The sequence below is a fragment of the Trachemys scripta genome, chromosome 2 (assembly GCF_013100865.1).
Source record: "Trachemys scripta elegans isolate TJP31775 chromosome 2, CAS_Tse_1.0, whole genome shotgun sequence".
NCBI lineage: Eukaryota > Metazoa > Chordata > Testudines > Emydidae > Trachemys > Trachemys scripta.
In genome coordinates, this window is record NC_048299.1 from 50,117,752 (window position 1) to 50,135,430 (window position 17,679).

General features: G+C 43.8%; 1 protein-coding gene across 1 annotated transcript in view; it reads left to right on the top strand.

The window, feature by feature from the left end:
* The window catches only part of PHF14 (PHD finger protein 14), a gene marked incomplete in the record, with an annotated part of 270,722 nt that overhangs the window by 111,918 nt on the left and 141,125 nt on the right, over nucleotides 1–17,679 (top strand). The window contains 2 exon segments of the mRNA XM_034760532.1: nucleotides 11,791–11,841; nucleotides 11,981–12,102. Coding sequence (XP_034616423.1) covers nucleotides 11,791–11,841; nucleotides 11,981–12,102 — 173 coding nt within the window.

The window sequence follows — 17,679 nt, forward strand, 5'->3', positions numbered from 1 at the left end:
TGTTTGCTTTAGAAATGAGTTAAATGAGGGGGCATGATAAAAGTATATAAAATAATGAATGGTATAAGGAAGTAGGTCAGGAGCTTCTGTTCTCCTAGTTTCATAAAATAAGAACAAAGGAATGGTAAATCTAATTGAAAGGTAGCAGACTCAAAATGGATAGAAGGAATTATTTTTTCACGTGTGTGACTAGACTGTGGAACTCACTGCCAAAGGATGTCATTGAGGATGTGCAATGATGGATTAGAATGATCAGTTCACTTAGCCTTAGCAGTGTTTGGTACTGCAGAAATAATACTCATTTTTTTTTTAAAAAAAAAAGCACAGAAAACTTGTTTTTCTTCTTTGAGTCATGTCCCTATGGGTGCTCCACTGTGCTTGTGTCCCTGCGCGGCTGATCAGAGAACTTTGCTGTTAGGCCTGCACAGGCATTGTCTCTCCTGGTGCCCCAGGCTAAGACGCCCATCCCCGCTCAGTTCCGTCTTAGCCGCCTCTGGCTACAGATGGAGCCATTAGATTTCCGTTTGCAATGATTAACTTCTTTAGCATTTTTAGTAGTTAGACAGTCTCCTTAGTCTTGGACTTTGTCTATACTAGCACTCCTGTTGGCAAAACTTTTGTTGGTCAGGGTATGAAAAAACACCCTCCAACCGACATAAGTTTCACCGACAGAAGCGCCGGTGTGGACAGTACTATGTCGACAGGAAACGCTCTCCTGCCAACATAGCTACCTTCGTTCATTGGGGATGCTTTAATTATGCCGGCGGGAGAGCTCTCTCCCACTGGCATAGAGAGGCTACGCAGGAGACCTTACAGTGGCACAGATGCAGCGGTAAAATGGATGTAGTCTTAGTATAGTCTTTTCTTTATTCTTCTCTACCCCAATCAAAAAAAAAAAGACTTAATTTTTTCCCCTTTTCCCCTCCACGGGGCATGCCTGGTTCACTAAGCTTCAAGAAGTGCCTCTCCTGCAAAGAGGCATTGTGGCAGACAATCACTCTTGCTGCGTACGCTCCCTTGGGGAAAGCCACATTCCACAGAAGTGTGATCTCTGCCAGCAGCTTAGACTCAGGTCTCAAAAGGACAGGAAGTTGCTACAGAAGATCATCTTCATTGAGGCAGCCCACCAACCCTCCCTAGACCTGTGCTGAGAAGCACTTAGCAGACATGAGTTTTCCCCATGGTCCTCAACATCCAAGGATTGTGGGTTGAAGAAATCAGCTGCAGACCTCCCTTGTAAGTCATTGAAAAAGAAAGCAGGAAGTCCCTAGAATACTGAGCTAGCCGCAAAAGATCTCCGGTGAGACAGTCCCAACCCGGTACCCATGGCTCATGAAGATCTGGAGTGGCAGGTACTGTTGATGCACCTAAGGACCTGATGGGGACAGGCACCAAGTCAATGGTACCAACTCACAAAAATAGGAATGAACGGCACTCTGATAAGAAGACACTGCTGGTACGTTATGTACCTTTGGCACTATCATTAACATCCCGTCTGACACTGGAGCGGTCGGTATGGGTGAGATCCCCAGCACTCTCCGTACCACCACTGGGTCAGTCGACACCCCTGGAATTCCAGCACTCAAGAGATGTCCAGGTATCTGACATACTGGAGTCTCCCCTTCTCAGCACTGGGACCTTGGCACTGAGTCCACTTTTGAGTGAGTAGTCGAACAATGAGCTAGAGAAGACCATTTCCTACTCCTCCTCTGATGCGCTGTATGGTGCCCACTATGAAGAGGCTCCTTGAGTACACCTTGGTAGGCCAGCCACGGGCACTGCCACCAGCCTCTGTTCCGTTGCTGTACTGGGATCCCTGGGCTGCAGATCATCCCCCACTTCTCGAGCTCCCAGCCTTTCTCTTGAGTCCCTGAGACATTCCCCTCTGCTATGGCGTCTAGAACCTTGGAACCCCCAGAGGAGATTGCTGAGGAGCAGGAGAGTGGAATCAAGGAAGAGTTGACTCCGAGGACCAACATAACCTCCTCCTCCCCAGATGAGGCTGCCATGTCCCCGCCACCATCCCTAACCGATGATTTCCGGCTTTTCCAGGAATTGGTAAAAAGGGTTGCAGATGCACTGCAGATACCCTTGGAGGAAGTCAAGGACACCCATCCCAAACTCCTTGTCATATTACACTCTTCCTCGACCTCTAAAATAGCCCTCCCCATCAACGAGGTTCTCCTGCAAAAACCATATGGTAGAGCCCAGCATATTTTATGCCTACATAAAATATTATGTTCTGGCTAGGGAGACGGAATTTCTTTTTTCCCACCCTCCCTGCAAATCCATAGTCGTGGACATGGTAAACTCCTGGGGCCGTCAGCACCAAATGAAGTCCACCCCCTATGATAGGGATTGCAAGCGTTTAAACTTCTTTGGAAGTTTAAACGCCATGCTTCAGTTTCGAAACACCAATTATAAAGCCTTAACGGCGAAGTACAACTATGTTAACTATTGGCAACTTGACAACTTCATTGATCAGCTTCCAGAGTCACAGCGTGGCCAGTTCAAAGTTATCATACAGGAAGGACAATGGGTAGCCAAAACAGCGCTACAGTCTTCCCTTGAGGCAGCTGACACTGTGGCCTGGAACATCTCCCTGGCAATGCTTATGTGACTTGGATCGTGGTTACACCTTTCCGGTTTCCCTAAAGAGGTGCAATCGACTGTTGAAGACCTTCCCTTTGAAATCACCAAACTCTTTGTGGAGAAAACGGGTGAAATCACCAAACTCTTTGTGGAGAAAAATGCCAGGGCCACTCTCTGCTCAGTTAGGGATTGACATGCCTGGCCAACAGAGAAAATTTAGTCTGAAGTCCCAGTGCAGACGCATCTCGCAATACCCGGCTCAGCGCTTTTATGAACCTCAACGCTTTTATGAACTAGGTTCTCTGTGTGCAAATCATCAGCCCACAGCCTTCCACATCACACTCAACCCAGAGACTCCCTAAGTGGGTCTCAGGCTGCATTAGCCAACGTTATCAGATAATATTCACATGGACTCCATGAGGTTGATCTCATCTGTCGCCTTCTTCAAGAATATCCCTATCTCAGAAATCTGTAGAGCGGCGACGTGGGCATACCTTCGCAGAACACTGTGCAATTACTGTGGATTCTGCCTCTGATGCCATCTACAGCTCCACAGTACTGTTATCTGTAACTGACCTGACTCTGAAGCCCCAGCCCTCCGATAGGTATATTGCTCAGGAGTCACCTAGAGTGGAGCACCCATAGGGACACTTCTACTTCGGAGTTTTTGTCAATGACTCTATGGGTGAAGGAACTGAGGGAGATTAGCCAATGTGTGCTGGCTAAGCTCTTGGCGGGGCATGAGGAGAGACAGCACATGTGCAGGCCTGATGGACACTAATACCAAAGTTTTCCGATCAGCAGCTCAGAGATGCAGCCTCACCTACAATGGAGCACCCTATGGACACATGTCTCGAAGAACCATCGTTACTACAAAAGGTGAGTAACTTCTTGTCGCTCAAGTGACAAGATCCAGTTCTGAATACACACAGAGAGCAGATCTGTTGAGTAGGCTGGCATTTCTACATACTCTTTTTCAGAACAGAACTATTTTACATGTGGAGAACTTAAAAATACAGAACAATTTTTATTTAAAACTTAAATTATTTTTCCTTATTAAGAGAGGACACCAAGACAAGAGAGGCTTGAAATTTCTAGCTTCCTCTGCTTTTAAGTAACAGTACAGGAACATAATTGCTATATCAATCAAACCAGTAGTCCATATGGTCCCATGTCTTTTCTCTAACAATGGCCAGTTTCAGATGCCTCAGAAATGCAAGAAACCACAAAGTTGGGAACTATGGAATAAAATGTTCATAAAACAATGTTTCTTCATTACTCAGTCAGTGTTGGCTTATGCCCTGAAGTTTGAGGATTTGTATCTTTTTCAAAACTTTTAAAAAATTCTTACTTATGTAACTCTGGATTTTTTAATTTTCCATATAAATGACCAGATCTTTTTTTAATCCTGCTTTGTATGGTAACAAAGCAGTTTCAGTTAGAGTAGTAACAAAGGGTATCAGTTTGTTTTCCCCACGTGTAACTATTGAATCACTGAACCAACTTTGTATAAACATATTTCCATAGATGATTTACTTTCGGACTGAGACAAAGCATGAAAAATTACAACCAAAAAGTTATTTGAGCAAGTTAGGAGCAACTGAAATCCTTTCTCAGTCTGTACTATCTAATTTGTTATCAATGAATGTTTGGTTACTTGGTGATATAGGTGTGACCTCTTCATGCCAACGGTCGGGGGCACAGGGATCCCTGGGTTCACCAAAAAAATGCCATGTACGATCTCTAATAAAAGCTTGTGTTACACTGGTCAATCATAATCATTGTGAGATGTATATATAGAAAATATGTGAAGTTACGTATATATACTACAAATCATGTTCTCTAGGTCTGCAAGTTAAGAGAGAGATACTTCTCTTACTCTGGCTGGTTATATGCAAATTGAGTATTGTATCCTTCACAATGAATGCCCATTTACAGTGTGAGCAAAATGCTAATCAATAGATTATGTGGGCTGGAGGAAAAAAACAAAAGCAGCAGGAGTTATATTGTTCAGGGGTGAAACTTTTAAGTGAACTTTTGAAACTATATCTAGGGTACAGATGAATCCCCAGGTGTTCCTTCAATCTGTGAGGACAGCCTGCCAGCAGGCTTGATTTTATGAGAAGGTGTCTCAACCAAACTGGTTGAAAATGTTGCGGGGAAAAACTGGGGATACGCCATCTTGTAGTAGATAGAGGAATGGATTGTTTGTTAAGTTTAGTTTCTAGGAATCGTATTATGATTTTGTTTTATATGTAACTGTTTCCTATATTCTTACTCAGTCTTTTGAATCCCTGTTCTTTAATTGTAAATTTATTTTTGTTTTCACTATCTCTGTATATCTCTGTAATCTCAGTATTATGTATTAAGCAAAGTGGTGATCCTAAGTTGACTCTTAGAAGCTGATATGTACTATTATTTTGGGAATAGTGTCTATAAGAGTTCTGTGGAACAGAGGCCGAGCACTCCAAATGGATTCTCAAAGAACTCGGGGTGTTGGTGCGTGTCTATCACTAACCTGTACAGAGAGGGCAAGACCTGTGGAGGCCTGGAAGGTGCTATCTGTGTTGCCAAGGCTGGTAGTTTCAGGGAGTTGATCCACAGCAGGCACAGACAAGGCTCACTCATGCTAAAGGCAAGTGGTGGTGAGGTGCCTCACAACCCTGAGTACCCCAGGAAGCATCACAATAGGACTTGTCTACACTTGTGGCGGCATGTAGGGTACATATAGCTATGCGCTGCAGTGAAAGGCAGGCTGCATCCACACTGTGGTATGTAGCTACACATGGCAATGAAAGACTCTGGCACGAGGGAGGCAGCAGGTAAAGGCTTCAGCAGAAAGCAGCCACTAGATCCTTTCCCCACTGCTGGAGCCTGTCTCTGCTGCCGGAGTCTTTCACTACAGAGGGGAAAGACTTTGGCAGTGGGAGACAGTGGGACATTTCACTACTAAAAATAGCAGTGTAATGTGGGAAGGCCTGCTTGGGCTTGTAGGAAGATGTGCAGGGTATATTCCCTAAGGTTCTGGTGTGTTTGTAGTCTACTCACCTAACCAGTGCTCACTGTCTACACTGGTATCCCTATGCTAGCTGGATGTGCGGTGTCTGTATTCTACCCGCCACCAAGTGTACCAGGGGTCTCAAACACGCGGGCCGCATGCAGCCAGTGGAGCTCTTCCCTGCGGCCAACCAAGCTCCCCGCACCTCCCCGCCCCAGTTACTTCCTGTCGCCGCCAAACTCCCCTCACCCCCGCTCCTCCCCCCGAGTTATTTTATGTGGCAGCTAAGCTCCCCGCGCACTGCTCCCCAATGTTTGGGGCCGGATCTCTCCCCCAGCCCCACCTGCTGCCCCCACGCACCTCCCCCAAGTGTCCCCCGGGCTCACTTGCTGCCCCTTCACCGTCCGCAGCCTGCAGCATGCTGGCTCTGCTCCGCTCTGCCAGCTTCCGGCATCACCTGCTGCCGCAGGGTCCTAGTGCCCCCCTCCACTGGGGCAGGGCAGGCTGCCCTTCCGCTCTAGTCCTGAGCCTCTCCAATGCCCCAAACCCCTCATCCACAGCCCTCACAGCTGCACCCCCTCCTATCCCCAAACTCCATCCCAGAGCATGCACCCCTACCCCAGCCTGGAGCCTGCACCCAAACTCCATCCCAGAGCCTGCACCCCAGACCCCCTCTCCCATCCAAACTCCCTCCCAGAGCCTTAAGCAGGTGGGGGCGGAGTTTGGGGGGGCAGGTTCTGGGCACCACCAAAATTTCTACAAACCTGCCACCCCTCAAAGAGGCAGAGCAGGGGAGGAGTGGTGGTGCAGCCCAGTGCAGTGTGGGGGGGCTTTACTGAGAATATATTTTATTAAAACCGCTTGGAGGAGGAGGTGGAGAAGAGATGGGGCAGGGCCTCATGGAAGGGGTGGAGTGGGGGCGGGGCCAGGGGCAGCGAGGCGGGGGGGTCAGTGTTGCGGCCCTTGGGCCAATGCACTAGTCCTCATGTGGCCCTCGTGGTCATTTGAGTTTGAGACCCCTGGTGTAGACCTACTCATAGGACAAAGACATTCTAACCCACTCTCCTGCAGTACTCTAATACAGCTGCATCAACTAGCTGTAACTAGCTAACCAGCAGTGAATCAAAACATTCTTTTTAACATTTGTGGTTGATTACACTAGTCTACAATTTTTGAGACGTTGTCTGCTTCAGAGATAAAATGTGCTATTTATTATGTATTTTGATGTGCTGAATTCAAATATGACAGTTAAAACAACTGATTGGCTACTGTTTCTAAGATATTTAAGTTTATACATTTTATGTCTATGTATATTGTGTAGATAGTAGAGTTTTAATCATAAATTGTAAACCTAGGTCTTTCTATGTGTTTATGGTTGCTTTACATGATATTTCACCTGTCCTGTTTATGTAACACTTTAAAAATCAGCAAAAGGGTTATATAAATAAAATTTATCATGAAACAAAAGGCAAAAAACTATTATGTACATAGTTTAGTCCTATTCATTGTCTACCTGGCTTGTCTCTTGTATTCATTAAATGGAGCATCTCTTGTCACTGTCCAGCAATAGTCTGCAAGCATTGATGGGCTCCATTTGCCCTGATAGCGTTTCTCCATTGTTGCAATGTCCTGGTGAAATCGCTCGCCCTGCTCGTTGCTCGCTGCTCCGCAGTTCGGTGGAAAAAAATCTAGATGAGAGTGCAAAAAACGTATCTTTAGTGACATATTGCAACCAAGGCTTTTGTATGCCTTGAGGAGGTTTTCCACCAACAACCTGTAGTTGTCTGGCTTGTTGTTTCCGAGAAAATTTATTGCCACTAACTGGAAGGCTTTCCATGCCGTCTTTTCCTTTCCACGCAGTGCATGGTCAAATGCATCATCTCGAAGAAGTTCACAAATCTGAGGACCAACAAAGAACCTTCCTTTATCTTAGCTTCACTTAACCTTGGAAATTTTCCACGGAGGTACTTGAAAGCTGCTTGTGTTTTGTCAATGGCCTTGACAAAGTTCTTCATCAGACCCAGCTTGATGTGTAAGGGTGGTAACAAAATCTTCCTTGATTCAACAAGTGGTGGTTGCTGAATACTTTTCCTTCCAGGCTCCAATGACTGTCGGAGTGGTCAATCTTTCTTGCTGTAGTGGGAATCTCTTGCACGACTATCCCATTTGCAGAGAAAACAGCAGTATTTTGTGTGTCCAGTCTGAAGACCAAGCAAGACAGCAACAACCTTCAAATCGCCACAAAGCTGCCACTGATGTTGGTCATAGTTTATGCACCTCAAAAGTTGTTTCATGTTGTCATAGGTTTCCTTCATCTGGACTGCATGACCAACTGGAATTGATGGCAAAACATTGCCATTATGCAGTAAAACAGCTTTAAGACTCGTCTTCGATGAATCAATGAACAGTCTCCACTCCTCTGGATCGTGAACGATGTTGAGGGCTGCCATCACACCATCGATGTTGTTGCAGGCTACAAGATCACCTTCCATGAAGAAGAATGGGACAAGATCCTTTTGACAGTCACGGAACATGGAAACCCTAACATCACCTGCCAGGAAATTGCACTGCTGTAGTCTGGAGCCCAACAGCTCTGCCTTAGTCTTGGGTAGTTCCAAATCCCTGACAAGGTCATTCAGTTCACCTTGTGTTATGAGGTGTGGTTCAGAGGAGGAGGATGGGAGAAAACGTGACATTGATGGTTCAGGACCAGAAGTTTCATCCTCTTCCTCGTCTGACTCAAGTGAGAATGATTCTGGTGCATCAGGAACCGGCAGTCCTTCTCTGTGGGGTACTGGGCGTATAGCTGATGGAATATTTGGATAATGCAGAGTCCACTTTTTCTTCTTTGACACACCTTTCCCAACTGGAGGCACCATGCAGAAGTAACAATTGCTGGTATGATCTGTTGGCTTTCTCCAAATCATTGGCACTGCAAAAGGCATAGATTTCCTTTTTCTGTTCAACCACTGGCGAAGATTTGTTGCACAAGTGTTGCAGCATATGTGTGGGGCCCACCTCTTGTCCTGATCTCCAATTTTGCAGCCAAAATAAAGGTGATAGGCTTTCTTAACCATAGTGGTTATACTGCGCTTTTGTGATGCAAAAGTCACTTCACCACAAACATAGCAGAAGTTATCTGCACTGTTCACACAAGTAGGAGGCATCTCTGCTCACTTTGACTAAACAGAAATGTGTCCCTTTGCAAAATCAAACACTGACAAATAAGAGAGCATGACACTGTATGATTTCTAGAGCTGATATAGGGCAATTTGTTCAGCAGAGTGATGTAAGCTTCGTTATGATTGCATCATCCATGACTTCTAGGAAAATAACATGATGCAATTCATATCATGTGTGACGTAATACCAGCTTCAGATTGCATCATTCATTGTTTTGCCTAAAAAGCAAGTACTGTCCAAACCCAGTCATAGATTTATTCATAGATCCAGTCAAAGATGTATTTTAGTCATTTCTGGTTTAAATTGAGATCCCTTCCCTTTATAACTCACTTATCCTCCGCCATTCCCAAGTCAAGGGTGGTATATGCTGACCCAATAGCATATCTTGAAAACTAGAGCCAATCAATAGTTTTAAGCATCATTTTCGTTCTCAATGACCCAGAATTAGTAAAGTTTGACTACATTTATTTCAGAAGCATTTTGGCTGTAGAGCAGTGTTATTGGAATGATCCCTGAATTTCTCAGCTTCATTTTCTTTTCTTGTTTTCTAGAAAGCGTTTTTGGGGGCGATGAGGGGAAGGGTGTTGTTCAGCTTGTGCCAGTTGTTTAGCACATGAAGGTTACAGTTAATACTGTGGTTTAAGAGAGATAAATGTAGTGACTCTCTCAAGGTGGACTTCTGTGTGTGACTTGCTTACTTGATTTGAAACCTCAAAATTTGTTGCTGTAGAGATCACCGAAACCTCTTATGTTTTATTATAGTATGTTTTTTTCCCCTTAGCACTGTTAGTATAAACTAAATTAAATAAATTATATTCTACAGTCAATTGGCAATCCTGGAATAGTTTTCACTTTTGGTGATAACCATTCCATCTGTTCTGTGCTAGTAGCCAGTGAAAACAGATGGTATTAAATTCACATTGTTTAAATATGTTGCATATTTTCTGTTTTATATTCTGAGTGCTTTAATCTATGATTTGTTTTCAGTACTTTGTTTCATAATTTTAAAAGATATTTGTCTAATCTTTCCATATGTATTTGTGAATGTTGATATATAGTTAATGCTGCAGGTTTATGAACATCTGCCAGATAGTTATTGGCATCGCTCTCTCCATGCACATACATACATTGAAAGCTGTTCAATCTGACAAAAGGTTTTGGGGGTTTGACTTAGTTATCCTACTTAACATTGAACAGTTTTAATTTCCCCAGTACAGAAACAGTACAGAAACATTTCCTTCACTTAAATATGAATTAGATTTGGAGAGATGCAACTAATAGCAATATGCCTGTTAATTTTTGGCATTTATTTGTTTAAATGTTCATTCGTTCTGAGTAAATGAAGAGACAATGCACGTGCATGGTATTATCAAAAGAATTTTTATTTCCTATTAATTGCAGATCTATGGTATTAAATTGTAATATCCTTGGAGTATAAAGAAAATATATAATAAAATTGTGTGCATAATATACTCGTACACATAATTAATGGTGTTATATATATCGTTATGTGTATAAAAGAAAATCCAAAAGTTTAGGATGGTTATGGAATGTAAAACCTTATTATTTATTGTTACGCACAGAAAATAGGTATATATGTATGTTTTGTGTGCATTAAAATAACCAGGTCAAGATTTTCAAAAATAGAGGCCTAAAGTTAGGCTTCTAAATTCATATTCAGGAACCTAAATAATGTTTTTCTCACTGTTGAGCTTCTAGCAGCATCCATTGACCTCACTGAGTGCTCTTCACTTTTGAACGTTGGGAAGATGCCCAGATATGGATTTTGAGCCTAACTCTAGCCCCCTCCCTATTTTTGAAAATTTTGGTCCAAGCTTTTATATTCTATAAACATTTCATTTTTTTTCACATTTCTTAATCAGATTATGGAGTGGGAGTGGAAGGTGAGGAAATATTAATAAACAGTGATTCGTATTCATTGATATTATGATTAAAGTTGGCCTTAATTTTTCTTTCTTTCTTTCTTTCTTTCTTTCTTTCTTTCTTTCTTTCTTTCTTTCTTTCTTTCTCTTAAAATTGTTTACCACAGCAGCTGTTCTTGTCATGACATGGCACACCTGTTGTAAGCATTTCTACAGCAGATCTGTGCTAGCATAGCACTTTGATCTTTTATATTTGTAGAAGGAATAATGCGTCCTGCTTTATTTTTACCCTTTTATTCACAAGCAATGTTTCCCCATTTCCTTCGGGGACAAAATGCTTAAAATTTCCTAGCATGTCATGATTGGGACACTTAAAACTGTCCAGGGGTACAAGGTGATGTCTACATTAAACTTCAGATTTTCATCATTTTAATAGTTATGTCTCAAAAGCTTTCAATTTTAGGAGTGTGTTCTGGCCCTCTTCTCATGAAGGATAGGTGAATTAGATAAGTAAATGTGTTGATCTTGGCTCTGCCTATAAAAGATATTGGATAACATCATAGAGTATGGATTTCTCTGCTCAAATGAAGCAGAGGGGGAACTGAAATAATTTTCTAGAGGGGGCAAAGATTTGAGGTTAGGTTTAAAATGCTTTACAGGAGGTTGTACGCAGATAAATAACAGTACAGTATCTTGATTAGAGCTAGTGGATCTTGTATAGCACTTGCATACATGCTTGAGGAATTGGACTCTACTCTTACAAATAGTTTGTTCCCATATATGTGTAAATTATATATTTGTTAGGTTGCAATGGTCTATAGAAGGTTTTCTGTATTTTTCTAGAATATATCTGAGAAGAAAACCATTGAAATTTATTTTGCTGGAACAAGAATCCACACCTCCAATCCAATACATTAAATAAATGTAATCACACACTCTTTTGATGTTGCTGTGTATTGAATAGTTTCAAAAAGACTAAGGAAAGTGCTCGAATGTTTACAATTGTAGTTATCTTTGCATTCGTTCAATAGTTTTTCTAACAGATTTCTGCAGATATTTCTCTTGTGAACAGTAGATTAATTGTAAAGACATTTTGCGTTAAATTAAATTAATTTCTAAATGTATTTTCTTTTAGAGAACTAGAGGACGAAAACGAAGCTTTGTGCCTGAAGAAGAAAAGCCTGAGGTTGGGATAATAGTGTATTTTTTTAACTTAGATTCACAAAATATTGAACTTCAGGTGTGTAATGTTGCCTTCAGTACTATAATTGAAAATGTTTGCTTTCCCCCTCCCCACCCCTTTCTTTTGATTTCTTCTGTGACAGGAACGTATTCCTAGAGAAAGACGGCAAAGGCAGTCTGTTCTACAAAAGAAACCCAAGTCAGAGGATTTAAGAACTGAATGTGCTACATGCAAGGGGACTGGAGACAATGAAAATCTAGTCAGGTAGGCTTAATGCTGTGACCTTTTCCACAGGGATTAAAGTTCTATCTTCATCACTTTCTCATCATGGCCGTAATGAAGAAAATCACAATATAGAATGCTTTTTAAAAAATCTGATTTAGGGGAACGTTACTTCGGAAACATTGATTTGATCCACTTATTGACCTGCCACACACATTTACACTTAAGATTTAGATGTAAATAAGCAACATAATCTGTTTTTCTAACACAAGAGAATTCATTTTCTTTTGTCAGGGTGAATTGCCTATGTTTTATAACAGGTCACAAAGATAAACAAACTGGCAATTTGATCCAGGTATTCCAATATTAGAGTTACAGCACTTCCCTTATGTAAAAACCATTAAATCAATTAGCTTTGGTAATATTGTTCTGAAGTGAAGTGTATGTTGTTGTGAGGAACATACACATTTTAAAAAAATGTTTCAATAGTCCCCTGTTGCTCCACACAATAGTAAATGCTTCTCATATGGAAGAAAGGTGAAGAGCTGTCCTGCATGCGGCTTTTAGCAAGCACAGCATTATAATCAGGAGTCTAAACCAAGAGGGGAGTGATATGATGTTTCAGAACAACCATTCTTCCTTGAGTGCTTGCTCATATCCATTCCAATGTAGGTGTGCGTGCACCACATGCACCGCCGCCAGAAAGTTTTCCCCTCAGTGATATCTGTTGGGTTGGCTCTGGTGTCCCCTGGAGTCACGCCCTCATAGCGCTGCTATATAGGGGCCTGCTGACTCACCACCCCTTCAGTTCCTTCTTGCCACCTGTGACGGTTGCTGGAACTTCTGTTCATCCTTGTGTCAATACAAGTAGTCTACCCAGTGAACTATGTCTCTTTTTCCTGTTTATAGTTCATAAAACAGTAGTAGTTATACTTTTAGTGTTAGATAGTGGTAATAGAGTAGGACTCTGCTTACTGGGGTTTCCTCTTCCCCGGTACCATGGCATGCCTCGGTTTCCGAGGTTTAAGTAGTGTAAGACTTTCCATAAACTCATGCCAATTAGTGACCCTCACTCTTCTTGCCTTAAGTGTGTGGGGGAATCTCACCTGTGGGACAGCTACAGTATTTGTACCCAAAACGACCGGGACCAGAGATTCAAGTTCCTCCTCATGGAGATGGCTTTTTGTCCCCCCTCGGGAGCCAAGTCACAACTTGATACCGAGCACCTCCATCTTGGTGAGAAGCATGCTGGCTTCTCGGAGAGACAGGCAGCATAGCCCAGCCTCTCCGACACCAAGAAAGGACTCCTCATCTGCATCCCAGGACTCTCGGCATCATCAGGGCTCTCCGATGCAGTGGAGATCTACCCCTCATGGGGATGCTCAGGGCCGAAGAAACAACAAAAGTCAGACAGGACGCTCCCCAACTCAGAAGCCTTCTGGTCACAAGGAAGCTGGCAGAGTGAGACCCATGTTGGGCCACTCGGGCTCACTGGCTGCCAGTCTGGTACTGTCGACTCCAGGCTAGCAAGGGGAACTGTCAAGTCTGGTACCATTGGAGTCTCCTCCGAGTGAGAGCCATAGGAGTGCAGTGATGGCGTTTCGATCTACACCAGAGGCATTCGAGGCAGCAAGAGACCTGCTGTCCCTCCCGATACCGCTTTCCCCCATCAGGTAGGAACAGGTACCGGAAATGAGAATGGCTACAGCGTTGGCCACAGGTGCCATCAAAGGGAAAATCTCGATGATTTCACAGCAGTAGTCACCCCCGTCCTGGCACCATTCCCCCGTGGTCATCGGGGAGTGACTTCTTGCCATCTAACTCCAAACCAGAGTGCTACAGCTCCCGCAGGAGCCAACACCACTCTGACCGCTCGTACCTGATGGCTGATATGAGCCAAGGGTTTCCACCAGTGGCCTTGCCTGCACAGTGGCAGGTACCTGTTCAATGGCCTTTTTGGACACCCTAGGCTTTCCATCAGGCCCAAGCACCTCAGACAAGGAGGTTGTACTCTATTGCATCAGAGGGTAGGGTTCCCCCACCTCTTCCCTCATTGCAAACCCAGACTTCTATATGAAGAGCAGTAAACAATTCAGGACCTTCCTTTCGAGAGTGCATCTCTCTCTTCAGAGCAGACAGACTCTTAGCTCACCACTTAAAGGATTTGAGGGCCACCTTGAAGTCACTAGGTCTACATACCCCAACCCCATTGAGGAGGCACTTTAAGCCCCAACCTTTGCCTCATTTCTACTAACCTCAGAGGAAGCAGGATTATAATAAGACGCAGGGTAGGTGCTACAAAAGGAGGCCTCCTCCCCAGCCCTCATTGACCTATGGGCCATGGCTCTCTAGACAATCGCCTAGGTCTAAACAGGCCTTTTGAGGGTGCACCCGAGGACGGTGTACCAGAACAGTGTCTCGATCCAACCTCCTCTATCTTTATGGACTGGCTGTCCCATTTCTATCGGGCATGGGCCCATATTACCTCAGATTGCTGGGTGCTGTGCACGATAGGACTAGGATACCCTGCAGTTCAGTTCCTCCCTGCCTTCCCATTCTCCCTCCCTGTCCCTCTTCAGGCACCCTTCTCACGAGCAACTTCTAATTCAGGAAGTGTGAATGCTTCTGTAAGTGGGAGGAGTAGAGGATGTTCCTCCGGAGCTAAGGGATAAGGGATTTTACTTCCATTATTTCCTAATCCGAAAGGCTAATGGCGGTCTGAGACCCATCCTGGATCTGCAAAATCTCAACAGATTCATGAAGAAGCTGAAGTTCCTCATGTTCTCCTTGGACTCCATTATCCCATCTCTTGATCCAGAGGACTGATACCTCTCTCGACTTGAAGGACAATTATTTTCACATTTCAATCTTCCAAGGCCACAGAAGATTTCTCTCATTCGTTGTGGGCCAAGTACACTATGAGTTCACATTACTTCCATTCGGCCTGTCAGCAACCCCTCAGGTTTTCACAAAGTGCCTGGCGGTTGTTGTGGCTTTCCTAAGGAAACAAAGGATTCAGGTGTATCCCAACCTCAATGACTGGCTGATCAAATGGCAGATCGGGGCCCTAGTGGAGGCAGATATACAGTTAATGTTATCAATCTTTCAGAAGTCGATAAACATGCAAAAATCAACAATCTCCACCGGCTAAAGGATAGAGTTCATAGGGGCGGTCCTCAATTCGTTCCAGGGCAGAGCCTTCCTTCCGGAAGCCAGATTCTGGGCCCTGGGCTTGATCATAGAGAGCCTCAGAAACCAACCCATTACCACAGCAAAACATTGCCTGAAACTCCTGGGGCATATGGCATCATGCACATACATGGTGAAACATGTAAGTTTGTGACTCAGACTTCTTCAGACCTGACTAACATCAGTGTACCAACCACGCCAGGACCGCCTGGACATGGTGGTCATACTTCCCCCTTCAGTGATCACCTCCCTTTTGTGATGGCTGGATCTGGGTCAGTATGTGCACATGTCCCATATGCGAAACCGCAGCTGTCAATGTCTCTAGTCACCATGCTTCTGCCTGGGTTGGGGGAAGGAGAGGTTTTATCTGGGGGGCTTCAGAACTCAGGGCCTCTGGTTCTAGGAGGAGTTCTCACTACATATCAATGTGCGGGAACTCAGAGCAATGCCCCTTGCCTGCGAAATGTTCCAGCCCCACCTGCAAGGCAAATGCATGTTGGTGTTTACAGACAACACGAGAACAATGTTCTATATACACAGACATAGTGGAGTGTGCTCTTCTCACCTGTGCCAGGAAACACTTCACCTGTGGGAATTTATTCAATCCACCTCAAGGCCTCCTATCTTTTCGGGGCACATGGCGAGTTAACAGATCCTTCTCCAGTCACAAGAGATCTGTTTGCCCAGACATTGTGAAGGACATTTTCCAGACGTATGGAGCTCCCCAGATAGACTTGTTTACAGTGAGGTTCAACAAGAAGTGTCTTCAGTTCTGCTCCTTCATGAATCACAGCCCAGGCTCACTCCTTCTCCAATGCAGGGACCATCTCTTCCATTCATTCCCTCCCATTCTGCTCATACACAAGATCCTGCTGAAGGTCAGAGAGGAGGGAACGAGACTCAGCCTGATAGCCCTGGCCGTCAACACTGGTTCACCACCCTTCTGGACCTCTTGGTGGAAACACTAATCACCCTACCTCTGCTTCTGGATCTCATCTCCCAGGATCACGGATGCCTAGATCATCCAAACCTTGAGTCTCTCCATCTCATTTACTACCCCTAAAGTAGCAAAGGCTATTGTGTATTCGATTAGAGTACACCTGGAGGTGATTTTGGCTTTCCACCCAAGGGTAAACGGCAGGTCCATTTTTGCTAACGCGCTCTGTAGCTGCTTCCTTAAGGGGTTGGACAGACTGTACCCACAGGTGAGCCCTGGGACCTCAACTTGGTACTATCAAGACTCACGGGTCCCCCATTCAAGCCCCAGGCAACATGCTCTTTACTCGTCCTGGAAGGTGGCAAGCACTCGAAGAAAAACAAACGGTTACTAACCTTTCATAACTGTTGTTCTTCGAGATGTGTTGCTCATGTCCATTCCAAAACCTTCTGTGTTGGAGTTGGCCAGCAAAAAGGAACTGAGAGGGTGGCAGGCCGCTATATACTGGCGCTATGAGGGCATGACTCCAGCAAGCACCAGAGCCAACCTGACGGATACCACTGAGGGAAAAAACTTTCTGTCAGCAGTGCTCGCAGTGCGCACACACCTACATTGGAATGGACATGAGCAACGCATCTTGAAGAACAACAGTTACGGAAGGTTAGTAATCATGTTTTACTGATTACCCACAGAGATGTGTTGACTTTGCCTTCGGAGCTGGCAATTTGTCTACTTTGCCAAGCTAAAGAGACTATACAGTTATTGTCTTCCGAGAGAAATAATGGAAGACCAGCAACCAGAAAGCAGTTTTTAGTTAAATCAAGAGAACCCCCATTAAAAGATCTCTTGGTTAGCATCAATGAAAATAAGAGGGGTTTGCTTTCATTCTTATATTCCTCCTCTTCAACCAGATGTTTCTGTGGCAGGCTCTTCAGCTCAGGCACAACTGTTTAATTTTTTGAGGAATGAGGGCATTTAATTGTATAATGGGGTAACTTATCTTTCAAGGAACTAAAGTTATGGTAGAAAGTGGGAATCAATAATACATGCAAGGTAAACATTTTAGTTCCTTACATGGTTTTGGAAACAGGATTTATTCCAGATATATTTAAAGTTTATACATGATATCATTTTACTTTGAATTTTGGTACCTGAAATAGAGTATATCATTGACTATATCAGTGCATTACTGTTTATGAACACCAATTAAGCTTTTGATTTAATATTTCAGCAAGTTAGAGACGCTGTGTACAAATGTGATATAAAAGATAATAAGGTGATGGCAATGATCAAAAGATATCCAGCAAGAAGAATAAATGGGTTTAGGAAAGTTGTTTTATGGGCAGGTTTGGAGGGGTGAGTGGGAGGGTTACTGAGGATACCATGATTGTGTTTTACTGGGGGAAAAAAGTCAGTGAACAAATTTTCTTTAGGATTTGAAGTAAAAGTGTGGAATAGACCTAAATAATTTTCATTAAATGAAATTTAAACCC